Consider the following 27267-nt stretch of genomic DNA (forward strand, 5'->3'; position numbering starts at 1 on the left):
ATAACTTCTATTGTAAGAATGCCCTTGTAATTCTGGAAAAATTGTTTGGTTCAAGGTATTTGCTGTAGTGCAGTGATATATTTTTTTTATATAGTTTATTTGGTATCTGGGTTACCTAAACTTTTAAATGAATTGTGAAGAGTTTCATATTTTTCAATATTTTTAAATAGTTCAGACAGTTCTCAAAGAGAAATAGAGATGAGAAAGCATATTTTATTCAGTACTATTGCCAACAGAGGAGAGAAGCTTCAGTAAAATCAAACTCAACTCCCAAAACAACAAAGATAGATGGGGATTTATAGCAAACGAACAAATTAAGAGGGTCAGTGGATGGAAACTACCAAAAGTATCAAGTTTGGGGGGATTTTTGCTAAATAAAGGGAATCTAAGGACTTAGACATCAAGAGTAGGGGAATGGGAATTGGATTAGATATTAAGAATGGGGATTCTACCGAGGCTCATTTAGCAGGATTCTTGCTAAAACTGAGCTCCACAGGCCAAGGACAGGGCCCAAAAACCAGGGCTAGTAGAAAAGAGGGCTCAGAGGAACCTGTCTAAAGTTTGGTCAAAGGGTAGCGTCTTTGTCACAGCAACAGAAACAGGCAGAGGTTATTTTTAGAAAACCAAGTATTACACTCTATCATATTGATCTGCCCCCAAAGTCATGTACTTCTCCAAGTTCCAGCAGCAGAATTAGCTGAAACTAACTCTGGCCACATATTTAATTGAAGATTTTGTCTGCATTGTGCACAGTGATAATTTTGAAGCCCTTAGAGCAGGCTGGGGGAGGGGGCACAGTGACCACCATTCATGGAGTGCCCACTATTACTCCAGACGTTACTACCTCTTCTCATTCTTCTGACAACTGCAAGAGACTCTTCTGGGCTCCCCTTACTGCAGAGGAGGAAAGTGAGGCTTAGCCAAGGCTGTCTCCTTCTCCCCTCCCAGGGATTAGAAACCCGCCGGCTCTAACGAAGGGGTCCTTTTGGGAGTCGGGATACGGTCTCGATACAGACCTCTCCAGGCTAGGCGAGCCGCAATCCCATCGTGGGAACCAACGCCGCCCTCAGTGCCTCCATCGGCTGGAACCGCCCCTTCCCTTCCGCTCCACCCTCGGGCCTGCGCTTGGCGCACTCCGATGCCGTCCACTGCCCAGCTGCCTTGTGGGAAATGTAGTTCGGCGTCCCGGGGAGGCGGCGGGCGGGACGGCGTTCGGCAGAGGCAGCTCCCACTCAAGCTGGGTGAGGGTGAGGGTGAGTGCGGGGCAGCGGCTGCACGCGCCGAGTCTGGCCGGGTGGCGGGCGCTGGGCGGAGGCCCGGATGGGACGAGCCCTGGACGTCGCGCCAAGTGAGGTCGGGGCGGATGGGCTGGGCCGCTTCTTGCGGGTCTTTGCGCAGCGCCGGCCGCTGGTTCCAGGTGCGCCCCATCTCGCCCCGGGAGCCGAGCCGGGCTGGGAGTGGGGGGCACCCAGCCGAGCGGCCCTTCCCCACCTGTCTCAGGAGCGGCGAGTGCGGGCGTGGCGCGGCGGCCACGGTCCGAGGGCCAGTCCGGGTCCCTGCCTGCGTTCCTCCCGCCTCGGCTTTCCCCGGGACCCGCTCGGCAGTTGGGGGGATGCTGCCCTCTTGCGGGGGCTCCAGGCTCCAGCATCGGCCCTTTGTGTAAACCGCACCTCAGTGCGCGCCCACTGATTTCCGATTCGAGGAGCGCAGCGTGCTCTCTCTTGGACCGGTTTCTTCTAAGAACCGGCGGCCAACCCTGTGCAGGTTCTTTACCTCAGAGAATCCTTTTCTCTTTCATTTTTATTTAAGCATTTTTTTTTTAAATCTTACAAAGAAAAACAAATATTCACAACCAGAAAACGCAGAGGAGCAAAAGGGAAAAATTATTTGCAAACTGTCAAAATTTGCATGTCGACGTATATATGTGTTTGAACATAGAAACTCTGTTCTTAAAGCTATGGCTATTAATATCCTTTTCTCCATGAGTCGTGAAATACATTTGGTGTGGGATTTAAAATGTACAAATCTTAAGCTCCATGGCTTTTATATTTTGTTCATGTAAGTACCACTCAATCAACATGGAGAATAAATTTTAAAAGAAGTGAATACTGAAAACATTACTTATACCAATTTTTAAAAACAGCTAAGCTGTCATTTTAATGAGTGTGAGGAAAAGTATGTCTGTGCCATACTTAATCCTTCCTTTAGGCCTTTCTGTTATTAGGTTTTGTTTTGTTTCAGTATTATAAACAACACGGGCCACCTGGCTACATATTTGCATTCTTGTCTCATTCTATAAATCCCTTAAAGTGAAATTTCTGGGCCTTTATAATATATATGTATTTATATATATTTTAATTGATTTTAGAGAGGAAGGGAGAAGAGAGAGAGATGGAAACATCAGTGATGAGAGAGAATCATTGATCAGCTGCCTCCTGCATGCCCCCTACTGGGGATGGAGCCCGCAGTACAGTCATGTGCCCTGACTGGGAATTGAACTGTGACCCCTCCTGGTTCATGGGTCTACGTTCCACCACTGAGGCATGCTGCCTAGGGTTTTTGTTACCTCCTGTCTTATTTTCTCCAGAAAAGTAGCAGTTTAAAAAATTTGCAATGTAATTGAGCCAGAATGATCCACCCCAAACCTGGGTATTACTTAACTATGATCTAACTTTTGGAGAGGTGCAAATGATAGGGTTGTTTAAATTTGCATTTTGAATATTAATGATTATTTTATGCAATTTGCTTTTTGTCTTAAAATTTTCTGTCTGATGCACAAGTGTTTCTTTACTATGCACAAATGCCATATTTTCATGTGGTCAGACAAAAAGACCTTCCCTTCACATTTGGGCCTTTGGCATCATTAGGCCTCCTAGTCCTTTATCATCACAAAAATGCTCACCTGCATTGTCTCCTAGTTCTTTAGTTGCATTTTATGTGCAAATTTTTATTCTTTTCCAAATGTTAAGCCCTTATTCCAAGTTATTGAATAATCCATCCTTTCTTCACTGACCTGAATTTCACTTTTTTCTTATCCTGAATTCTTATATGTAATTTTTTTTCTGAATTATTTATGTTGGCAGGATTTCTATTTGTTCCATTTACTCTTTTCCCCTATCTGCACTAATAAAAGAGAAAGATGCAAATTGACCATACCTTCACAATGCCCAACAGCCCATCAGGAGTGAGTATGCAAATTAACCCAACAAAGATGGCGGGTTAATTTGCATATCAGGCCCTGAGCAGCTGGGGGCAGGGCAGGACGCCGGCATTCTGCACTGCCCCAGCCGCTCCGGGCCTCTGGGCAGCATGGGAAGGCAGAAAGGTGGCTCTGGCTCCGGGCAAAGGTGGAAAGGCAGCTCTGGCTGGAGCGAAGGCAGTGCTGGCAGCCAGGGGAAGGAAGAACCATTCTTGCATGAATCTTCGTGCATCAGGCTACTAGTTAAATTATAACATCCAGGAGAGCAGAGAGATTTCTATTTTGTTTGCAACTGTATTCTCCTCTCTTCTCCTCCACACATATATACATAGACACAGGAATGGTGCCTGGTCAACAATGTATTTAGTGAATGAGTGATTCTGACATTCAGTAACATTATATTCTACTAGGGCCCCAGTGCACGAATTTGTGGACCTTGAAAGGAACTGTGGGCAGTGAGGCTGTGGTGGGCACAGAGGCGGGTCTCGGCCCATCCTCTGCGCTCCCACCTGGCCCACGCTGTGCCCCTAGTCCCCTGTCTGCTGGGGGCCCTGCCCCTGCCACTCCCATGTGCTGATGGCGCCAGCCCTGCTCACACCTGCTGACGGCACGGAGCGATTGAGGCCAGCGCCTGCAGTGGGTGCAAGCGGTGGCTACTGGCCCAATCGCCCCTCAGATGCAGGGGAAGATGGAGAAGCCCTCAGGGGCAATCGGGGCTGGCAGCCCCCACTTGCACCCGCTGACAGTGCTGAGTGATTGGGGCTGGCACTGGACTCCGGCTGTGGCACCGACAGCGGTGCAAGCGGGGCCAGCGCCGGCAGCAGGTGCGAGTGCCCAGTGGGATCGTGGCATGCGGGAGCAAAGAATTTTTGGTAACCACCAGAGGCTCGCCTCGATGACAGCGACTGGTGCCCTGCCTTGGTCTGGTGCCCCCGCTCACCTGCTCCACCATACTGCCGCGACCCATGCCCGCCATGTTCCATGCACTGCTGCCTGCTGCCAATACCTGCCATGTTCCGTGCGTGCCCCCTGGTGGTTAGTGCACGTCATAGCAACTGGTTGTTCAGTTGTTCCGCTGTTCGGTCTATTTGCATATTAGGGTTTTATATATATAGATTATCATAGCTTCATAGTATCTGGTGGGCAAGTTTTTGCTCATTACCATTCTCTTTCAGAAATTTCCTGGCTGTTGCTATTCCAGTACAACATAGTTAACTTTTAAAAAAATAATCTTTTTCATAATTAACTTTAAAATATTATTAATTTGGTATAATTTGATTTGGAATGTGTTAACTTTATAAATTAATTTAAAAGAAGTGACAAATTATTATGACATCCTATCCAGAATACGGTATGTCTCTCACTGTTCATCTTTCTTCATATATAAGTCAAATAAGCTTAGTAAAATAAACAATAAAAATCATAGTTTTATGTAAATTGTGTGAACACGTTGTATTTGCTTTATCTATAGGTATTTTAGTTTTTGTTGTTGTGGAAGTCTCCTTTCTCATGGCTTCTTTTCCTCCTATCAGCGCTGCCTCCTCTCCCACCCATCTCCTAGGAAGGACCCCACAGGAAGGAAGGAGAAGGAAGTGGATACTGGGCCTCTACCATTGGGAACTCAGGTGAGGTTTTTCAATTTCAAACCTCTCCTTTACCCCTTATTCCTATACTGTATATGGGTTTCACTGCAGAGGACAGGGCTATTGAGATCTCTGAATGTTGGATATTTTTCACAAAGCTACCTTCAGTTTCCCTCAGTTCTGTTCTCAGCTGTCACTTCCTCATTCAGCTGGCCTACTGAGCTCTTGGTGCTGTTCAAGGGTCAGAAAAGGAACAAACATTATATGAGAGAAGGTCCTGGTGCTTACAGGGCTATGGACTCTCAGGGCACATAAAAAGTTACATCTCTACAAGATACAGTCACGATGATTGTACATGAGTCTGATAATAAGAATGAGTATGGTTAGGTACCCAGATTGTCAGTGTTCTAAGACCTGGAGAAGGAGAAGATCAGTGTGGCAGCCAGGAGAAGTAGGGTTGGATAGGGATAATGGGAGAGGATTTGCTGTAATGGAGTCAGAATGTCCCAAGTTTACCACTAAATCCAAACTTGACCATTTAATATCTGTGTTGTCTTGGGTAGGTGACTTGAGTTCCCTGAAGCATTAGTTCCTCATGGTCATGATAGAAATAACAGCATTAACCAAGTGTTTGCCACATACTTGACTTTGGTAACAATTTCACGTGGCTTATTCCATTTAATAATACCTATTTCATAGGTTTGTTGAAAGTTCAAATGAAGTAATGTAAAAAAAAAGTGCCCAACATTGTTCCTGAGATGTTAAAGGCACTAGGTAAGTGTAGGCACCCTCTGTACCATTCCAGTCAAGTGCTTGGTATTTTCTAGTAGAGTTTAGAGGTAGAGCAGAATGTAGCATTGACTGGTAGTGAGGAGTTAGTTACAAAGTTTGGGGTCAAGTGCCAGGAACAAGGAGTTTGTGTGTTGGTGAGGTGGTAGGCATGGGGGTGGAGGAGGAGTCACAGAAGTTTTGATAAAGGAGTTGGCATACGAATTTTTCTAGAAAGAAGCACTGTCCGTCAGCTAGAGGAAATCATGGGACAAAAACAGTGAATGAGGAGCCTTGGTTTTTTTTGCACTGATTACTTTAAATGGAAGCTGTGCCCTGGCCAGCAAGCTCAGTGGTTACAGCATTGGCCTGCTCACTGAAGGTCATGGGTTCAATTCCCAGTCAAGAGCATGTACCTGGGTTGTTGTTTTGATCCCCGTCCCTAGTTGGAGAGCATGTGGAAGGCAACCAATCAATGTGTCTCTCGCACATCAGTGTTTCTCTCTCCCTTCTCCCCCCTGCCTTCTACTCTCTGAAAAAAATCAATGGAAAAAATATCCTCACTTCTCTAGTGAGGTTTAAAAATAAAATAAAATAAAATGGAAGCTGCTAGTTTTTACTAGAACCTGGAGTTATTGCTTCTCTGGAAAAGGATATAAGACATCAGGCAGACTTGGCTCAGGAAGCACTAAGTTTTGTTTTATATTTTTCTTTTTTAAGGTTAGGCTTACATAACTTTATAGTCCTGAAGGACTTGCGGTGTTTTCCTCATTCATTAGATCATGCGTTAGGCTTCTCTTAAATGTGTCACTTGTTTATTTAGCAAAGGCGCTAGTTTTTTTAAAATTGATTTTAGAGAGAGGTAGGGAAGGAGAAACATCCATTGGTTGCCTGGAGCCCACCACTTTCTGGTGTACGGGATGATGCTCCAATCAACTGAGCCACACCCGCCAGGACCCAAAGGAACCAGTTTTAAGAAGACTTCATGAAGACAAGTATAACTGTTATGATTTCTGTTTGTACTACTTCCTCACCTTGATATTATCAAGCTTAGTTCTAAAAATCAGCATAACTCATAGTTATTATAGAAAGGGAGTTTCTAGAAGAGGGGAAGGTTTGAAGAGGGAGCATTCAGAAGATTTTGGTTGATGTAGGTTGTGGTTTGGTTGTCACTAGCCTTGATTAGTTTTATTTAAAATAGTGTTAATTAAGTTTTTAAGTCAGCATTCTTTTCAGGTATAATTTATAAAAAATAACCTATTTTGAGCTTATAATTAATTGAGTTTTGCCAAATATATGCACCACTTCAGTGAAGTTGTAGAACATTTTCATCACTCCAGGTGTTCTTACCTCCTTCTAGTCCACATTCCCCATCGCAGGCATCCACTGGTTTTACATACCAAAATACAAAGATCAAAAGGATGAAACTTACAATGATATAGTACTGTTACCTAATCTACAAATCTTACTCATATTTTGCCACAGATGTCCTTTATCTGGTCAGATCTAATCCAGATCACAACTGAAACTTAGCTGTCCTATCTCCTTAGTCTCCCTTGATCTAGAACAGTTCCTCAAGTCTTTGTTTTTGGTGACTTTGATACTTTTGAAGAATACAGTGACTGATTTGGGATGCATTGGTACAGCATTAGAGCTATTTTCCTTTCTTCATCTTTCCTCCTATTTATCAGCCAGTGACATGACTCTGAGTTGCCAAGTATCTTTTTTTTCTGAATATAAATATTGGGCATATAATTGTAAAAAAATTTCTGAAGAAAAAAAAATTCTGAAGCTATAATGTATACTCCCAAGTTTCAAACCCTCAAAAATAACTATGGATATAAATTTTTAAAATATCTCTCACATCTTTTGCCAATTTTAATATTGGGTTGTTTATATGTAAAAAAAGCCTTTCCTGTAATGTGAATATTAATCCTTTGCCATAAGTTGCCAATACTGTTCCCTGTCATTTTTCTTTTAAATTTGTTTATAACATCTTTTGTTACAAATAAGTTTTGAAGTTTTATTCAGTTAACTTTCCTTTTTCTTTGTTTGGCTTTGGAATCATGCTGTGAAAAACTTTCTGTACCCTAAGATTTCATATAAATATATTTCTATGTTTTCTATTTGTTTTATCATTTTAATTTTAAATCCTAGCTATCTGGAATTTACTTACTGTACATTATATGAGGTTGCAAGCTAACTTCATTTAACATGGTGAGGTGAGGCAGGTATAATTTATATAAAACTAGAGGCCTGGTGCATGAGTTTGTACACAGGTGGGGTCCTTTGGCCTGGTTGGCGATTGGGGCCATCGGGGTCATCAGGGCCCTCTCACTCAGTCCAGGGGTAGGGACTGCGGGAGGTTGGCTGGCTGGGGGTAGGGACTGCAGGAGGTTAGCTGTGGGAGTGCACTGACAACCAGGGGGCAGCTCCTGTGTTGAGTGTCTGCCCCCTGGTGGTCAGTGCATGTCATAGTGACGGGTCAACTGGTCGTTTGGTCGACCGGTTGTAACAGTCACTTACGCTTATATATATATAGATAACTTATTCAGGTATAATTTCATTATCATCCATCCATTCATTAAACAGATAGTTAGCACCTGCCTATCATATGCTAAGCTGTGTTTCGAATGCTGGGAAGATAACAGTGAATGAGCCAGGCAAAGTCCTTTTCTTCTAGATCTTATCTTCTGAAAAGGGGAGGCAGCAATGGAGAAGAGACATTACTGAAGACATTGCTAAGGTGTGCTGGACACACAGCAGGTTGGTATGGTCAACTTTGACATGGGAAGGATGGAGACTGGTTAGACAGCCGGAGTGGCGCCACAGTTTCTGCTGTAGTACCACAGACATTCTATTTATTTAGAATTTATTATTTCACAAAGCAAATCCCCCTAATTTTTCTTTTCAAAGTTTTGGTTACTGTATTGTTCTTATGCATTTATCCTTATAATTGAATTTTAATAACTATCCAGTTTTATTAACTTTATCAAGTTCTAAAAGGTAATAGTTAAAAAGAAAAATATGCAATTTTGATTTGTATTTCATTAAATCTATATTAATTTGAGGAAGGATACCATATTTACAATGTTTATTTTTCCTATTGAGTAAAAGAATTACCCTTCATGTTATTCAGATCTTTCATTATGGCTTCTGTTAACTTTGATCATGAGGATCTTGCATATTTCTATTAAGTGTATTTTGCCATGTTTCATTTTTTTGTTGCTATTGTGATTGTGATTTAACCATGATTGGGATTTTGTAGAAAGAAAAAAGATTGCTAAGAATTCTATCTGAAGACATTTTGCTGTTGTGGTGCCTCAACTTCATCACGATCGTATCTTCTCTATAAATCACACTTCCATCATTTAATGTATCCCTATTTATTTCACTTGCACTCCACCTTTTCAAAGAATAACAATATCAAAAGGCCAGTGTTTTTAGGTTACATGAATGACATAAGTCTATGAAGCTACTTTTTTCCAACACCGTGAGTCATCCTGTGCTTCATGTAGTGCTGAGAGAAAAGGACCCAGACTAAGTGGAAAAGGAGAGAAAGGAAACAAAAACACGTCTTCATGGGTTAACAAGGAATACATTTTATGAACAATAAAGGATTAACAATATATATGTTTTGTGAATGATACTGTTGTACTTTTACCTTTTAAAATGCCTTTCTGTGCTTAACTAAATCAGTGTTTCCTGAGCCCATGGCCAGCACAGGAATCCACACGACATTTCATGATGAGAGATAAGCTTTGGGGCACTCTGAGGTCTACGCAATAAGGGGATGAGAGACTAGGGAAGTGGGGAAGACCATATAGTTCATTTGAGTCTGAATTTGGGTTTTTCAGCTAACAAGTCAATTTATTGAAAAAAGTGGATTAATTTTTGGAAAGAGAATGCCACATCTTTTCTCACAAATTAGGAGTTTCTATTATGTTTCCACATATATTCTACCTTAGATGATATTTCTGTGTTCTCCCTGCTTACTTTTTATTTGCTTTTGCTTGCTAGCTCTTGTCTCCCCGCCTCCACGCCCTTTTATTTTAACTTTTTGTTTGTGTTTTAGATCTATCTCTTATATGTGCCATATAATTGGATTTTCAACCAATTTTAGAGTTTTTGACTTTTAATAGAGAAAGTCAACCCATTTATGTATCAGGTTTTTTAATGTTTATGGTTATTATGCTTTCTTGTTTCCTTTTGTTAATGATAGGTTTAGGCTATAATAAAGAATACAGTGTTTATGGGAGCAAAAGAGGGATTGCAATCCATGGCACTGATTCAGGTACCAACATAAAGGGAACAAGGGAAGGCAGGGTTTGTAAAGGGCAGAACTAGCAGAGTTGCTCTCATTAAAGCCTTTGAGTAGATGAAGAGTGTTGGCGAGGTCAGTGGCATTGTCAGGCTGATCATATCAATGGCTGGGTTCCTTTCAAGGTGAAGCATGCATCCAGGATGTTTGTTGTTCGCCCTTCATCTGAGTGCAGCAACAGGTCAGCAACTTAACAGTAGTTCCAAGATTTGTCCATGAGCTGTGTATAGGCCTCCAAAATCGTTTTAAGTGACAATCTTAGCAATGCTAATTTCATTTTATTTTCTTCACATCACCTTCTCCTTTCTTTACATTTGTTGAACTGATGACTTTTCTTGGCTCCTTCTTACCTTCCATAAAGTGGAAATATAATCCTATACTAATAAAAGACAAACATACAAACTGACTGTACTTTTACTACACCTTAAGCCACGCCCACCAGCCAGTCAGAGCGACTATATGCAAATTAACCCAACCAAGATGGCGGCCGGCAGCCACAGAGCTGGAGTGAACAGGAGGCTTGCTTGCTCCAGTGATGGAGGAAGCCAAGGTTCCCCGCCTGCCGTGGCCCGGCTCTGAGCTCCACTGAAAGCAACAAAGTTTCAATTATAGATGGTAAACAAACCCCAGATACCTGCTTTCAGCCAGCCGTGGCCACGGAGCTGGAGCGAGCAGGACTGGGTTGCCCCTGGCAATGGAGGAAGCCAAGCTTTCCACAGGCCTCCGCTAAAGGCAACAAAGTTTCAATTATAGAAGGTAAATAAATCCCAGAATAAAAAAGAAAAAAAAGGAGAGGCTGGGAGCTTACGTTGCCAGGGTGCTTGGCCAGCCTGAAAAGGGCCCTCAGCCCCGCACCCAGACTGGCCAGGCACCCCAGTGGGGACCCCCCACCCTAAAGGGGGTGTGGCCAGCCTGAAAACAGCCATCAGCCCCTCACGCAGGCTGGCCAAACCTCCATGGGGTGAGGGTTCCCACTGGGGTGGACATCCTCCGAGGGGTCCCACACTGCAAGAGGGCATAGGCTGGGCTGAGGGACCCCCTGAGTGCACAAATTTTTGTGCACCGGGCCTCTAGTGTATTTATATCCTAGTAGCTACCTTTGCCTGATAATATTTGTGAGTGATTTTTAACATTTTTTTTGTTATTTTGATATATTGTTTAAATAAATATTAGGAGAAAATAATGAGATAGGAAGAAAGATAATGAACTTTGTGCCTCAGTGCTGACACGTTTTCTGGATGAATTTTTGGAGAGTTCGTTTTAGGTCTGTGAAGTATGCCATTGGTATTTTAATGGGAAGTGCGTTGAATTTATAGATTGCTTTGGGTAGTATGGACATTTTAATGATGTTGATTCTACCAATCCATGAACACGGTATGTTCTTCCATCTGTTTATGTCTTCCTCTATCTCTTTTTTCAAAGTCCTGTAGTTTTCTGAGTAGAGGTCTTTTACCTCTTTAGTTAAGTTTGTGACACTTTTTCTGGAGTTCATAGCAAATAGAATGGCAAATACAGAAATTTCTTGGAATTGGTTTCATCCTATCTCTGGTCTCTTTAGTCCTTTCTCCTCACTAAATTTATCCCTTTTGTCTATTTACATATTACATTCTCTGTCCTTAAATGAAAACCTTTTCTATTTCTTTATTTACATTACCTATTCCTTACTTTCTATATAGTCCTATTACTCTTCTTTTCCACAAAAAGTTTAAAGTAACTTCACCTGGTTGCTTCTGATTTCTTATCTTCCATTTATTCTTTAGTCTACTGCAAGGTGACTCCTGCCTTCACCATTCTGCTGGAATTACCTAATTTTCAAATCAGCAGCTCCCCTTTCAATCATCATTCTGTTTGACCCACTCCAGCTTCTGAGAGTGTTGACCACTCCCTTCTTCTTGAAACTCTCGTTCCCCAACTGTCAATCCTGAGTCTCCATCCATCTTCCTTTCTGTCTTGCTCTCTCTTGTCTCCTGGGGTTGCTAGTGTTCTTTTCTTGGCTTTCTTCTCATCTCACAACACTGGGAGTTGGGTAGCCTTGGTTTTAAGTCCAGCTATGTGATCTTGGAGAGGTTATTTAACCTTTTGATCAGATTCCTCATCTATAAAATGATGATTCAGTTAGTGTTTCCTCCTTGTATTAGTCAAGATTCTCCAGAGAAACGGAACCAAAAAGATATATGTGAATATGTAGAAAGAGATATGGGGAGTTGGCTCATGCAGTGATGGAAGCTGAGCTGTTCCCATGAGCTGCCATCTTCAGATTCAGGAAAGCCAGTACTGTAGTTCCACTCCAAACCTGGAAGCCGGAGGCCTGGGGACCAATGGTAAGTCCTGGTTCGAGCCTGAAGTTTCACAAACTAGGAACACTGATGTCTGAGGCAGGAGAAGATAGCTCTCTCCACTCAAGCAAAGAGCAAATTCACCCTTCCCTGCCTTTTTGTTCTATTCCAGCTCTCAGCAGACTGGATGATGCCCACCCTCATTGGTGAGGGCTGATCTTTACTCAGTCTACCCATTCAAATTCGAGCTCCCTCATAGAAACACTACAGATACTACTTTACCAGCTATCTGGGCATGCCTTAGCCTCATCAAGTTGACATAAAATTAACCACCACACTTAGTAAACAGATACTGAATGCTTACAGTGCTTTATTTCCTAGTCTTAAGGGCTACAGAAAAGGCAGAAATAGACTTACACATCTGAAATGCCAATCAGGTCAAGCTGGATGTTTTATTGGTTCTCACTCACAGTTTAGATTTGTCCCGTTTATACTTGCTTTTCTCCCAGTAATGGATTTCCACCTGTATTGAAAGGCCTGTAATTCCATGTGCTGCCTTGGCAACTTTGAGCCTCACAGAGCTGCACAGACCTACCATGAGTTCCCCTTGCCCAATATGCCCCATCCAGCTGGAAAGACTCCCTACCCAGCTAATTCCCTTGTTAGCCCCATCAGTTACACCCTTCCCAGGTCTCAATCTAATGGGTTTCACCTCCCTACCATCCACGGAATTGTTCAAATAAACAAAAGATCACCTCACCAGCTTGTCATTGCACAGTCTGCCTCTCACAGCTCCTGTTGGTTCGCAGTTCCTGAGAGCAACTGCATGGCTTGTGTGTCCTCCTCCCCCAGGTCGTGAGGAGTCTCCTCTGCCCAGGGCCAGGTATGGTGTGTTGGGTCATCTTGTGCTATTTGAGGTGGGAATCCCTCCTTCACCAGTGGTGTGGATAGGAGGTGATCAGAACAGTGATAATCCAGAGTAGACTTCATTACTGTCCCCATTGCTCCCTTGTGCCTCTGCTCCTTGTCCTTATATGCCAGAGCACTTTGTTTTATGTTTATTTCTGATTATCTATATATATAAAAGCCAAGCAACCAGAACTCCTGAACGATCGGAATGACCAGAACAACTGGTCACTATGATGCACACTGTGGCCGGCTAACCGGCCCAATCGGGGGGGAGGGAGGCAGCCCCTCCCTCCAGCTGCCCCCGGCCGGATCAGGGGCGGGGCTGGCCAGCCAACTTTCTGTGTCCCCTCACCCCCCCGGCCTGGCCCGATTGGCCCCCATTGGGGCGGGCTGTCCGGACCCCACCTGTGCATGATTTCTTGCACTGGGCCTCTAGTGTCAATAATGTTGTAGATGCTTTGTTTTGGGAATGACACATTTTTCTCACAGAGGTCTCTTTATCCTGTCCCTTCTAAGGCTCCTTGTTTTTCCACTTCCCTCAGAGGGTTTTATTGGCGTAATCTTTGTCGAGCAGGAATTTATAGTTTCAGGAATCAGTGACACTCTAGGATGTGTCTGGATTTCACGTGGGAAGAATGGATTCATCTAGATTCTACTCCAAGGAAGTTGTGTGGGAACATGATGCTAGAGAACTACAGGAACTTGGTCTCACTGGGTAAGGACTTCCCCTTGTAACTCACCTTTCCTCACCTATTGACATCTTGTACAACCTCTGGAATTCATGAATTTGGACATGAAATCCTGGATATTTTATGGCATTGTTTTAGGGTAATTGCATGGTGTCCTTTCTTTCCACGTGAAAGGTCTCTTCTGTAGAGAATTGGAAAATGGGAAACTAAAGAAGCCCTGTGTCCCTTTAAGAAGCCCTGAAGGGGAAGGGAAAAGACTTGTGCTGGAAGTAGCTTTTATACTGAGTATAGTACACAAGTTTAATGTCTTTCCTCTGAGCAGGGAATCAGCTTTCCGAACCAAATGTGACTTCTTAGCTGAAACGAGAAGGACTGAGCTTGATGCCAAAAGAACTTCCAGGGTATATCTCTGCAGGTAAAGTGTCAGGACTTATTAAATGAGTGTGCCACCTGGGCAAGAAGTCACTTCAGAAATCGCTGGGTCTCTTGGGTACATCTGCACATTTGATATATGTCCTCTCAGATGTCTCCCATGATCAATGCCTCTCCTTCTCTCCAGTGTCGCATGTCCTCGCCTTAGTGACACACTGTGTAAACGGGTTACTGTGTTGTCTGGGATGCACAGAAAATGCAGTAAAGTTAGTGATTATTTCCTCTTTGTCTATACTTTGAACCCATGCTTTTCTCTCTCCTTATTCTCTTTATTCCCTGTCATTGGCCTTTCTTTTTAGCCATAACCTATATCTACAGTTTCCTTTCCTTTATTCCCTTAAACATTTGTCAGTTTTTAAAAAGGTAACCTTTCTCTTCGCTGCGTCGTTTTATAGTCTTCATTTAAAAATAAATGGAAATGACTTCAGCTGTGTTACTAGTAACCTTACATTTTCTATAGTTCCTTTCTCATTTCTAAGTTTGTAATCTGCATTGACTGCCTATTCAGTCCCATTCTCCTGTGAAAACAATGCTTTTTAATCTTTATTACTTGGTTTCTAATCCACATCACAATTGAAATTTCTTTTTTAGATATTATTAGCAACTTTTCTCCGAAAACATGTGTTTTATACCTTTACTAGAGGCCTGGTGCACAAAATTCGTGCATGGGTGCAGTCCCTAGGCCTGGCCGGCGATGGAAGCGTGAGTGTCTGGCATGGAAGGGCAGGTCCTAGCTGACCAGTGGGCCCTGGGAAACACCTGGGCCCCCACTCGCACCCGCCTTGGCCTGGCACCTCCCACTCACTTGCTCCACCATCCCACTGCGGTCCCGCTCTCGTCGGGGCCTATTGGGGCCAGCAGCACTCCACTGCCAATGCCTGCCATGTTCCATGCTGCCCCCTGGTGGTCAGCGCATGTCAGAACGAGCGGTTGAACTCCCGGTCTCCTGGTTGAACAACTGCCCGAGGGGACAATTTTCATATTAGGCTTTTATTATATAGGCTATTTCTCTGCTCAGTGTGAAAGTGTTGTTCATACACTTCTTTGCATACTTTTTAAAAATTGTGTGAAATAGGCAAGTAATTTTTGATCTCTAGTTTAAACCTATTTATATATATAATATCCTAAGCGACCATTACAGCTATGAGGCGCACTGACCACCAGGGGGCAGATGCTCAATGCAGGAGCTGCCCCCTGGTGGTCAGTGCGCTCTGACAGCGGGAGCGCTGCTCAGCCAGAAGCTGGGCTCACGGCTGGTGAGCCAGCGGTGGCAGGAGCCTCTCCCACCTCCGCGGCAGTGCTAAGGAGCAGCAAGCTGAGCAGTAAGGAGCCTGCTGCTAAGGAGCAGTGAGCTGAGCGGTAAGGAGCGAGCAGGAGGGTGGTAAGGAGCGAGGGGTCGGTCCCGGACTGCGAGGACTGCAAGGAGAAAAAAAATTAATACCTGGGTGCATTAGAGGGAAACTACAAAAAAACCCCAAAACAAACAAAGGCAGAGAACATCTTAAAAGTAGTCAGAAGAAAACCAGCAGGCAACATCCCCCGAGGAGTCCCGGACTGAGAGAGGGATGTCCGACTGAGGGCTTAGGTGGACATCCCCTGAGGGGTCCTGGACTGCAAGAGGGCACAGGTTGGGCTGAGGGATCCCCTCCCCCCTAGTACACGATTTTCGTGTACCAGGCCTATAGTGGATATATAACGCAATAAAATAAATGAGTGAAAGAACATTTTGATATGAAAGAATGATTTGATGAACATCGTTGCTGATTTTCATAAGCTTTTTAAAGTATGGGATTCTAGAAGTATCACTGGGTCAAAGGATACAAACATTTTTATGGCTCTTGATACATACTGCACAAACTTGGATATTATTTTATGTTTTTAATACTAACTTATTAGGTATAAAATGATCCCTTAATGGCTTTAATTGCAAATTTGTGTGGATTTGATCACTCTTGCTATTTGTATTAGTATTTATTTTTACGTAAATAACCTCTCTGTTCAACAGATGGTTTGGAAGCACTAGGCTCTGTTCCTAGCACTGCAGATACAGCAATAACGTAAATAAGCAGTTTCCCCATGGAGCTTATAGTCTAGTGAAAGGGACAATAAATTACTAAAGAAAGGAGACAGGGAGGGAGAAGGGAGGGAGAAGGGACAGAAGTGGAAGGAAGGAGGGAGGGAATGAGTATCACAATGTCATAGTGCTGTGTGGAGAAATAGTGGCATCGGGAACTAGAAGAGTTAACCGCGGACTTTTACAGGGGCAGTCAGGGAGGGCCTTTCCTCTGAGGTGACTGTTGAGTAGCTACTAACCATGATGGGCTGCACGGGGGACACTCTGGGCACAGGGGACAGGAGGTGCTGGCATGTTTGAAGGGAAGATTGCAAGGAGATGTGAAGATTTTCTTAAACTTTATCTTTAGTTCTTTGAAAAAATTTGTTTCTACTATCATTTTTGTTTTTAAAATTTCTGTGAGCCTTCTCATTCTCTGCATGTTCCTTCCTTTTTAATTGCTATTTTAATGCATGCCTTAACTTCTCTTGTCTGTATGAGGATATTTAAATTATTATTATTTTTTTGTATGCATGTGTATCATTTCCCCCCTGTTCCCTAGATTATTCCAGTGGGTCTTTGTCATTACCCCACTGTCATTCTGGTGGGCTTTCTGGAGGCAGCAGAAGCAAACACATGTATTCTTGATACTTTGTTGTCTTCTCTAATTTCTTTATCTATCTTCAGACTTCTCCACCGGACTGGATCCTAAAAATTCCTCACTTGTTACCGGTGTTGTAGGTTTAAAAAAAAAAGATTCTTCACTTGTTTATAACTGCATTTCACACTGTTTTCGTCTCTTTGAACGTCTGTCTAGCCACTAGTATGTAGGTTCACTGAATTGTCATGATTGAGCTTAGTTTTCTTTATATTCTTTGCCTAGCACAATGCCTGCCAGAGAGGTATTTAATATATGTTTGTTGAGTTGAATATTGACTGACATCAAGTAGAATTTTTAGAAATCAGGTTAAAGACAGATTTGGAGAGTTATATGTGTGACATTCATATCAATTTGTCTTATTAGGAAGAATGAACGATAAAGGTAAAGCAGCAAGGATGAAACCCTAAAGCAGCGGTTCTCAACCTGTGGGTCGAACGACCCTTTCACAGGGGTTGCCTAACACCATCGGAAAACACATATATAATTACATATTGTTTTTGTGATTAATCACTATGTTTTAATTATGTTCAATTTGTAACAATGAAAATACATCCTGCATATCAGATATTTACATTATGATTCATAACAGTAGCAAGATTACAGTTATGAAGTAGCAACAAAAATAATTTTATGGTTGGGGGTCACCACAACATGAGGACCTGTATTAAAGGGTCGTGGCATTAGGAAGGTTGAGAACCACTGCCCTAAAGAACAATAATATTTTCTGAACCGGTTTGGCTCAGTGGATAGAGCGTCGGCCTGCAGACTGAAGGGTTCCAGGTTCTATTCCGGTCAAGGGCATGTACCTTGGTTGTGAGCACATCCCCAGTGGGGGGCGTGCAGGAGGCAGCTGACCGATCTCTCTCATCAATGTTTCTGGCTCTCTGTCCCTCTCCCTTCTCTGTAAAAAATCAATAAAATATTAAAAAAAACAAAACAAAAAACAATAATGTTTGACTGGGAGCCAAAGATACTCTAGCAAAGGAGACAAAGAGTGGTCAAAGAAGGAGGAGAGAATTTAGGGAGAGCTAAAGGAAGAGAGAAAAGTAGAAGGTGAGTGCAATAGTGCCAAGAAGGTAAAAGTGGTCTGTGATCCAGCGGAGAGTGTTTCTGGTGTGAGGGAAACGCATTGTGGTTTGGAATGTAAACAATTAAAGACTTAAGTATAGACTGTCATTTCAACAAGGTTAACTTTGAGGAAAAAGAAGAAAGGACAAGAACTGAAAGAATTCAGAGGTAGAGTGCCTCCGATTTGGTTTTTACCAAGTAAGAGACTTGAATGAATTTACAAGAGCAGAGATATCTGTTAGAAAGGAGAAATTAAAAGTGGAGGGAGAGCATGGAGCCTAGGAAACATGATGATGTGAAAACTCCAGGTCTTTGCAGGTTTTCTTCAGTGTTGATGCCAAATTAAACTACCATTTAGTCTTATTGTCCTGACCAAAATCAAGACAAAAAAGCATTGCTTGAGTGCTGTGCTTGGCTCTTCCCTGGCTATCATCTGATGTGCTCATCCTAACAATCCCACAGGGTAGATATCATTAGCCCCTTTCATAGTGGAAGAATAAACTCAGAGAGGTGAAATGACATGCTAGAATTTAAACACAGGTTTTTTGTTTTGTTTGTTTTTGTCTTAGAGTTTAATGCTAATTCTAAAAAAAATAAAATAAAATAAAATAAAATTCATTATTTTCTTGCCTTGCCTTGCTGTGAGTTTTTGTTTCCTAGTATATTTAGTGAAAATAGAACTTCTATATCCTGGCCTAATATTCTTTTTAAAAATATATATTTTTATTTATTTTAGAGAAAGGAAGGGCGAGGGAGAGAGAGATAGGAACATCAATGATGAGAGTTAATAATTAATTGGCTGCCTTCTGCATGACCCCACTGGTGCATTATCAGGGCTGGGGAGGGACCCTGGGAAGGCTCCAGGGCATGTCTGGCCCGTCTTTCCCAGTCCCTATTGGCTGGACCCCAGCAGCAAGCTAACCTACCAGTCAGAGCGTCTGTTCCCTGGTGGTCAGTGTGCGTCATAGCGACTGGTCAAATGGTTGAACCAATTGTTGGACACTTAGCATATTAGGCTTTTATTATATAGGACTAGAAGCTCAGTGTACGAAATTCGTGTACTGGTAGGGTCCCTAGTGGCTGCTGGCTGCCAACTGGGTACTCCCTCACTTCCCCTGGCCGCTTGCTGCCGCTGGCTGGGGCCTCTCTCCCTTCCCCCAGTTGGCTCTGCCCCTGCCCCCTGGTCAAACTCCCGGAAGAACTCTGATTGAGGGGACAATTTGCATACTATGCTTTTATTATATAGCATTTCCATTTTATGGCTTTTATTTTATCCATAAGGCATACCACTTAAATACTAAGTATTATACTTGTTTATTATGTTGACTGCCCTTCCTCTCACTAAAATATAAGTTCCCTAAGGGCAGAAATGTATTTTATTCATTGCTATAGCCTTAGCACTTGGAACAGTGCCTGGCTCAATGTACATTTATTGAATGAATGATTGGTCATATTCAGAAGAGCAGTTTGGCTGCTGCATGGAGACTGCATTATAGGGTAGCAAGAGTGTAAGCCAGAAGTTCAGTCATGTGAGTATTGAAATTGTCTGGTTGTGTGGGAGGAGTAGCTGAAATATTACACAGGGGATGGAAAAATATAAAAAGGGAAAATAAACAAACTTGTCCTAGGAAGAGTGGGCAATACTGCCCAAGCCCCATACCCACTCCACTACTTTGCAGGCTCTCAGCCTCTACTATGGCCATCCCAGCCATAAATACTGAAAGACCTATGCTTTCCCAGACCCCAACAGTCCTGAGGACTCCTGTTCATGACCTGACAAGTACCAAAAGAATATAAAACTCCCATTCTTTAACTAGGCATTTTTAATACAAGAAGGGAGTATGGGCCACTTGAAAGTCCTGTTTAGGAAAAAGGAAAGGAAGAAAGAGGTATCTATTGTGTAACATAAAATAATGGTAATATTAATTGTTAACAATCATTAAACCTTATCATGGCCAAGCATAGTGCTATGTGCAAAACGGAGTTTTTATTTAATAAAATAGCAAAATAGCAAGAAATGCTTCCCAGTCTTGGAAGAGTTAGTTTTTTTACCCTTAGTACTCAAGTTCCAAGCCCACAATATTTCACTGATTCTTCGTAAAGCCACCCTAACAGTTTTGTTTTCCAGATAGTCATGTAATCAGAAAAATAAAGTTTCCTCCCTTCTCAGTTGTCTAATTTTATTTGTCATACTTTTGCAACAATATTAAATAGCAGTAATGATAAACACCCTTTTCTTGATTCTGTTATTAATGTGAATTTTTACAGTGTTTTATTTTTATGCTTGACAGTGCTACGATTTTTGGTGTTGAATCAGGATTGGATGTTGGATATTATCAAATACTTTTTTGAAGCATCTATCTGTTGATCATGTGTCCTTTTTCTATGACCTAGTATGATATTAATAGATTCCTAGGAGTGAACGTTCTGGAATTCCTGGGTAAATCCTTTGTGTAATTGCATATTTCATGTAATATTTCAGGAATGCTTTAGAAGTGCTGTGATTACTGAGTCTGTCATATTGAAGAATGTGTTTTGTTTTTCTTTAATAGAGTACTGGCCAAGTTGAATTCTTGAGTCACATCTGTCAGTATTTTAAAAATTTGTAGGTAATCAATTTTTTTTTAGGGAGCAAGTCTTCAGAATAAATAAATAAATAAATAAATAAATAAATAAATAAATAAAAGTACTTATTTATTTAATTGGTTTTTAGAGAGAGAAACATTGATGGGAGAGAGACATCGATCAGCTGCTTCCCGCAACCCAGGCATGTACCCTGACCAGGAATCGAACTGGCAACTCTTTGGTCAAGGGACAATGCCCAACCAACTGAGCCCCAATGGCCAGGCCAGGAAAACTTTTAAATGAAGTGTCTAAATTCCATAGAGATAAAATGAATCTTACTGTTAAGTTTTCTGCAATACATAATGATTTTTAAACTTTCATTAGTATTTTCTAAAATAGTATTTTGTTCTGATTTTTTGAAATTTATATATACAGAAGAATGTGTAAAATATATATTATTTAACAAAACTGACATACTCTTCTAATATAAATACTATAACTATTAACTAACATTCTTACACCAACACTGTGAGATAGGGACCATTTAACAGGTGAGAAAAAGAATATAGACATGTTAAGTAACCTGCTCAAGGTCACACAGCTAACTGTAGTGGAACTCAAATTTGAGCCAGGTAGTATGGCTCCAGAGTTGTTGTCTTAGCCATTATGCCATGCTACATCTTTTTATAGTTAATAATGGTAAAGATTAATGAATAATAAAGCAAACACCTAGGCACCAGAACCTAGAGTAAGAAACAGAAAATTACTGGTATCCTTGCCATGATTTGTGTGCTCCTCATTCACACACTCTTAACCTCTCTCTGGGACATAATGACTGTTCTCACTTTTGTGATAATTCTCTTCCCTTTTCTTTAAGTATTGCCATCCATAAATGAACCTATAAACAGCATATTTAGTTTTAATCTGTTTTTAAACTTTAAGTGGACTCTTGCTATATATATTTTTCTGTGACTTTAAATCATTCATTCATATTGATATGTATAGCTATAGTTTATTAATTTTAACTAGTCTTAATTCAGGCTGCTATAACAGGGTACACTATACAGGTAGCTTAAAAGTCAAATAACTATTTCTCACTGTTCCAGAGGCTGTAAGTCTGAGATCAGAATGCCAGTGTGGTTGGGTTGTTGGTAAGGGCCCTCATCCTGGTTTAGAGACAACTCCTTCCTGCTAGAGAGTGGAAAGACAGGAAACAAGCTCTTTCATCTCTCCTTATAAGGGCACTACTCCCATCACCCCTCTGCCCTCATGACCTTTGACCTCCCCCAAATCCCACCTAATATAATACCATTGGGAATTTAGCTTCAACATAGGAATTTTGGGGAGACACAAACATTCACTGTTGTCAATTATTCCATTGTATATATATTTGACAATTTAGGTATTTATCCTATTATTGATACTTGTGTTGCTTCCATTTTTTTTTTTGCTGTTGTGCACTGCTACTTTTAAAATTATGAATGGTATACCTTTGTAAATTAGATTTACCTATGTGTGTGTGCCTGATAGTGGACTTGCTAAACTATTCATTCAGATTTCCACTTATGTGCCTGTTCAAGTCTTGCTGGTTTTTCTAGTAGGTTTAGTGTTCCATAGATATTGTTTTCCAAGTCTAGGTTCTAGTTCTTTGTGGGTTATTGTTATAGATATCTTTCCCCAGTATGCAACTTTTAAAAAAAACTTTATGATGTCTTTGGATGGCTGGAAGCATGTAATTATTCTTCCAATATTTGTTTTCCCTTTTGATTTTTATGCTTTTTCCTTCTCATTGTTTACATTATTTTAAAACTTTATTTCTTAATGCTCTATGTAGTTTCCAAACTTGGTATTTTCTGTGTATCATTATCTTTGAATGGAGGTAGTTCTATCTGGACTTTGTCTAACAGGATGAAACCCCCTTTTGCTCTTTATGTTTGCCTGGGTGGCATTTTAAATGTTCTCAAAGAATTTTAGTTGGATAGCTGGATATGATAGTGAGGTGGGGCAAGTGGCCATCTCTAATTCATGTGTTGCCTGTTATTTTCATACTTGATTGGATAGGTCCTTTCTGTGGTTACTTGATTGTGTGTTTTGGAGGTGGATTCCACTAGGATGTCCACTTTTTATCTTTTATGTAAGCAGGTCAGGTTGTAAGGAGGAGGTCCAGTTAATGCATAACCCTTGCTTCACAGTAAAGCCTCCTGCTCACATGCCAAAATTTGTTGCTTCAGTGTTTATCTCTGCTCTGTTGAATCTGATCAAGCTAACAGATTCGCAGATTATAGTTTCCTGTCCTCTGCCTCTCATTGCCACTAGGCCATTTTGTCTGGAATAAGAAATGGGATCAGAAAATAGAGTCTGAGTGGTCCTTCTTTCAGCTCCTTCTGAAGCAGTTCAACAGATTCTTCCTTGTCTGCCCCCACCACCAGTTCTCATCTTTAAGAAATGGGTATTTAGGAAAGTGTAGGGCCCTTTAGGACTCTCTTAACCTTTGTGAGAAAATTACAGCCTGCTTGAAATTTGTGTGTGGGGAGGGGAAGCTTTTAGATTGTGTTATCCTCCCTTAAGAGTTTGAATTTCAAATATGTTCCAGACAAATATGTTCCCAAAGCGTAGGTTATATACATTATCCTTATCAGATTATTTTTATCCTCATTTTATAACTGTGAAAACTTAGACCTAGAGAAACAAGTAGCTAGTTAAGATGGTAAGTGTTGAACCAGTTGTCTGATTCAGGGTTGACAGTCTTCATTGTGTCACTCTGTGATCTTTTTGAAGATTTAGTATTAGAATTATAGGTAGGAAGAAATGGCTGGTAAGAACAGTTGGTACAACATGGCAGGGCTTTCTGATCTTCCTCTTGCAATCCCCGGTCTACTGTATATTTTTCTTTAGTTCCATCTTCATTATCTAGCCTTGTCTAGTGGTCAGTGACTTCAATGTCTATTCCTTCTGCATAGGCTCACTCTTTTCTCTGCTTACCCTGTTTCTAGTTCTCTTATTTGTGGACTGGTTCTCTGTTTTTTCCTTTCTTTTCAATTCTCTTCCTAATTGTAGGGACATCTTTAAAAGCTCTCCAAATGTGCCATGTATTCTCAATTTTATTCTCATTCCCACTTTATACAGTTTTCAGTCTCCCAACATAGAAACCAATGTGCATTTGAATTTTTTATTTTTTTACAGACTGGGAGGCAAGACTTGAATCCAAAGAGTCAACTCCAGAGCCCATCATTACTGAAGATTTATCCTATTGGGTAATAATGGAAAAGGAAGGTCTCTGGCATTCTTCTTTAAGGGAAACCTGGGCACCTGATAATTGATTAGAGGGCCAACAGAAAAACCAGGATAGACATCTGGGTCAAGTGGCAGTTACCCATAAGGGAAATCACACGGAGAGGAGGGTATGTAGAGGTAATGAATTTGAAAGATGTTCCAATCAGGGTTCAATCATTGATATACAACAAAGTACTCCTATGGGGAAAAGGCCCTGTTATCAGAATTCACATGGAAAAGATAAACAAAATTCTGAATTAATTAAGATTCAAAGAATGTTTGTAGGGAAGAAAATGTATGAATGTAATGAATGCAGGAAAGCCTTCAGCCAGAGCTCATCCCTTCTTAAGCACCAGAGGATTCATACTGGGGAGAAGCCCTATAAGTGCAATGTATGTGGGAAGCACTTCACTGAACGTTCCTCTCTTACTGTACATCAAAGAATTCATACTGGAGAGAAACCCTACAAATGTAATGAATGTGGCAAAACCTTCAGTCAAAGCATGAACCTTACTGTTCATCAAAGAACTCATACTGGAGAAAAACCCTATCAGTGTAAAGAGTGTGGAAAAGCTTTCCGAAAGAATTCATCCCTTATTCAACATGAAAGGATTCATACTGGTGAGAAACCCTACAAATGTAATGAATGTGGGAAAGCTTTTACCCAAAGTATGAATCTCACAGTGCATCAAAGAACTCATACAGGAGAAAAACCCTATGAATGTAATGAATGTGGGAAGTCTTTCAGTCAAAGTATGCACCTTATTGTACATCAGAGAAGTCATACAGGAGAGAAACCCTATGAGTGTAGTGAATGTGGAAAAGCCTTCAGTAAGAGCTCAACTCTTACCCTGCATCAACGAAATCACACTGGAGAAAAACCCTACAAATGTAACAAATGTGGGAAATCCTTTAGCCAAAGTACATACCTTATAGAACATCAGAGACTTCATTCTGGAGTAAAACCTTTTGAATGTAATCAGTGTGGAAAAGCTTTCAGTAAGAATTCATCTCTTACTCAGCATCGGAGGATTCATACTGGGGAGAAGCCTTATGAGTGTATCATTTGTGGAAAGCATTTTACTGGACGATCATCGCTTACTGTACATCGGGTTATTCACACTGGAGAGAAACCTTATGAATGCAATGAATGTGGAAAGGCCTTCAGCCAGAGTGCATACCTTATTGAGCATCAAAGAATTCATACTGGTGAGAAACCCTATGAATGTGATCAGTGTGGTAAAGCCTTCATTAAGAATTCATCCCTTGTAGTGCATCAGAGAACTCATACAGGAGAGAAACCCTATCGGTGTAGTGAATGTGGGAAAGCCTTTAGTCGGAGTACAAACCTTACACGACATCAGAGAACTCATACATGAGGAAAGTTTTCACTGGGCTCGTTATGATGAACTCTTCAGTGATAATTAGATATATCATGTCATGTAGAAACCAATAAATGTAATGATTTTAGAAATCTTTTAGTTGAAGTATATTATACCATATCCGATGATACAGACCACTGGAGAGGAACCATATAAAAGTGGAAAATCTTGATTGAATTAGAAAGTAAAACTTTGCATCTGAAGGCTTAAGTATCTGATATTTTAAACAATGAGGATTCATGCTGAAGATAAGTTCTGTCATGTCATACTGCAGATTTTCCTTTGGATGTCAGAGATTTCACATCAGAGAGAATATGTGAGAGTGCTTAACTGGACAGCCCAAAGACCTGGTATGTACTCTGATCTGTCACTAACTTGGACAAGTCACCAACTTTCACCAGGTCACAGTGCCCTTATTTGATAAATGAGGGATTTTGGATTTAGAAGATCTCCAGGATCCCTTTTAGCTCTATAAAGCAACAAATCTGTAAACATAATGAATGTTGGGACATCCTTAATCTTTTACCACGTTATATATGTTATTATATGCTACTATTTTGCAGTCTGGTTTCCCTGGATGTTGTGAGTTAAAATTCTCTATCTCTACCAAATCCTATTATTCTCCCATGCCTACCCCTTTCTCCTTGCATTATTTTCTCTTCTAAACATAGGCTGGTTGCAAACAGGTGATGGAATAATAGTACAAATCTTAATGCAATGGTATGCTGTTTTGAGTCCTCAATTAACAGTCATTAAATTGTTGTTAAATAAGCTAATTACTTAGAAAATAATATAACTTACAGTCTTTTCCTAGGACTCAAATACATATCTTTGTATCATACTGACAATCGAGTGAAAAGGAAGCTAGGCTGAACACTAATAGAAATAAAAATCTCACATTAACAAAATCTTTGTAATTCAAACATATGCAAAACAATCATGGAGATTTTATAGACCTATAGTAAAGAATTTTATTTCACACACATTTAATACATGCTATAAACATGTGGTAGGCATGATTAGAAAATCAAAATAAATATGATACATTCTTGTTTTCCAAGGTTTAAACTGAGAAAGTGACAGTGAGATGGGAGAGGAAGAATTCAGGCAAAAATGAGACAATCTAGATCAGTGGTTCTCAATCTTGGCTGCACATTAGAATCACCTGGGAATCTTTTTAAAATCCTGATTTCTGGGCCTCATCCTCCAGAAATTCTGTTTCTTTGTTATGGGGTGGGGTCACAACATTAGTAACAAAGAAACAGAATTTCCGAGGGTGAGGCCCAGAAATCAGGATTTTAAAAAGATTCCCAGGTGATTCTAATGTGCAGCCAAGGTTGAGAACCACTGATCTAGATAATGTGGTAACTGATTCAATGTGAGTGCTTGAATTTATTTGGATGTATAGGGATGCCATAACTAAAAATATAAAGTTGACCAATTTGTGGGGCAATGATGAGTTCAGTCTGGGGCATTTTGATGAGTATGTGGATATCCAAGTGAAGATTCATAATAGACTATACACTAAGTAGTAGGGCATTGATTCGAGGGTTCTCTGGGAATATAATAGTTCCCCAAGCCCCAATTCATGGTTTTGCTTTTCAGTTTGTTACCCACAGTCAGCCTTGGATCCAAAAATATTAAATGGAAAATTCCAAAAGAACCCCCACAATTCATGTTTTAAATTGCGCACCATTCTGAGTAGCATGCTGAATTCCCATGCTACCTCACTTCTTTGTGATCTCATCACATAGCCACTGTATCATGTCATGTCATCACAAGAAGGGTGAGTACAGTACAATGAGATATTTTGAGAGACCACATTCATGTAACTTATTACAGTATCTTGTTAAAATTGTTCTCAATAGTTACTGTTAATCTTTTACTGTACCTAATTTGTAAATTAAACTTTATCTTAAGTATGTATTTATGGGAAAAAACATAGCGTGTGTGTGTGTGTGTGTGTGTGTGTATATATATATTTCAGTACAACTTATTGTTTTAGGCATCCACTGGAGGTCTTGGAACATACCTTGGAAACAACAGTTAAGAGAAACACAAAAAACAGAAAAATAAGGAGAACATTTT

The 27267-nt window shown here is 41.0% G+C and overlaps 2 protein-coding genes across 2 annotated transcripts in view; both read left to right on the plus strand.

Moving 5' to 3' along the window:
• Positions 1 to 1165: 1165 nt before the first annotated feature.
• The window catches only part of ZNF454 (zinc finger protein 454), an 87455-nt gene continuing 61353 nt past the window's right edge, over positions 1166 to 27267 (plus strand). The window contains exons 1-3 of the mRNA XM_036314268.1: positions 1166 to 1253; positions 4732 to 4824; positions 23708 to 23778. The gene's annotated coding sequence lies outside the window, so the exon portion shown is untranslated. The remainder of the gene's footprint in view (positions 1254 to 4731; positions 4825 to 23707; positions 23779 to 27267) is intronic.
• Positions 13736 to 25676, plus strand: ZFP2 (ZFP2 zinc finger protein). Its single transcript, XM_036314270.1, is given in 3 exon segments — positions 13736 to 13771; positions 14068 to 14160; positions 23708 to 25676. Coding segments are annotated over 2 exon segments (1503 nt in total). The 5' UTR covers positions 13736 to 13771; positions 14068 to 14126; the 3' UTR covers positions 25177 to 25676.

This window comes from Myotis myotis, unplaced genomic scaffold (genome assembly GCF_014108235.1).
Source record: "Myotis myotis isolate mMyoMyo1 unplaced genomic scaffold, mMyoMyo1.p scaffold_m19_p_6, whole genome shotgun sequence".
NCBI classification, from domain to species: Eukaryota; Metazoa; Chordata; class Mammalia; order Chiroptera; family Vespertilionidae; genus Myotis; species Myotis myotis.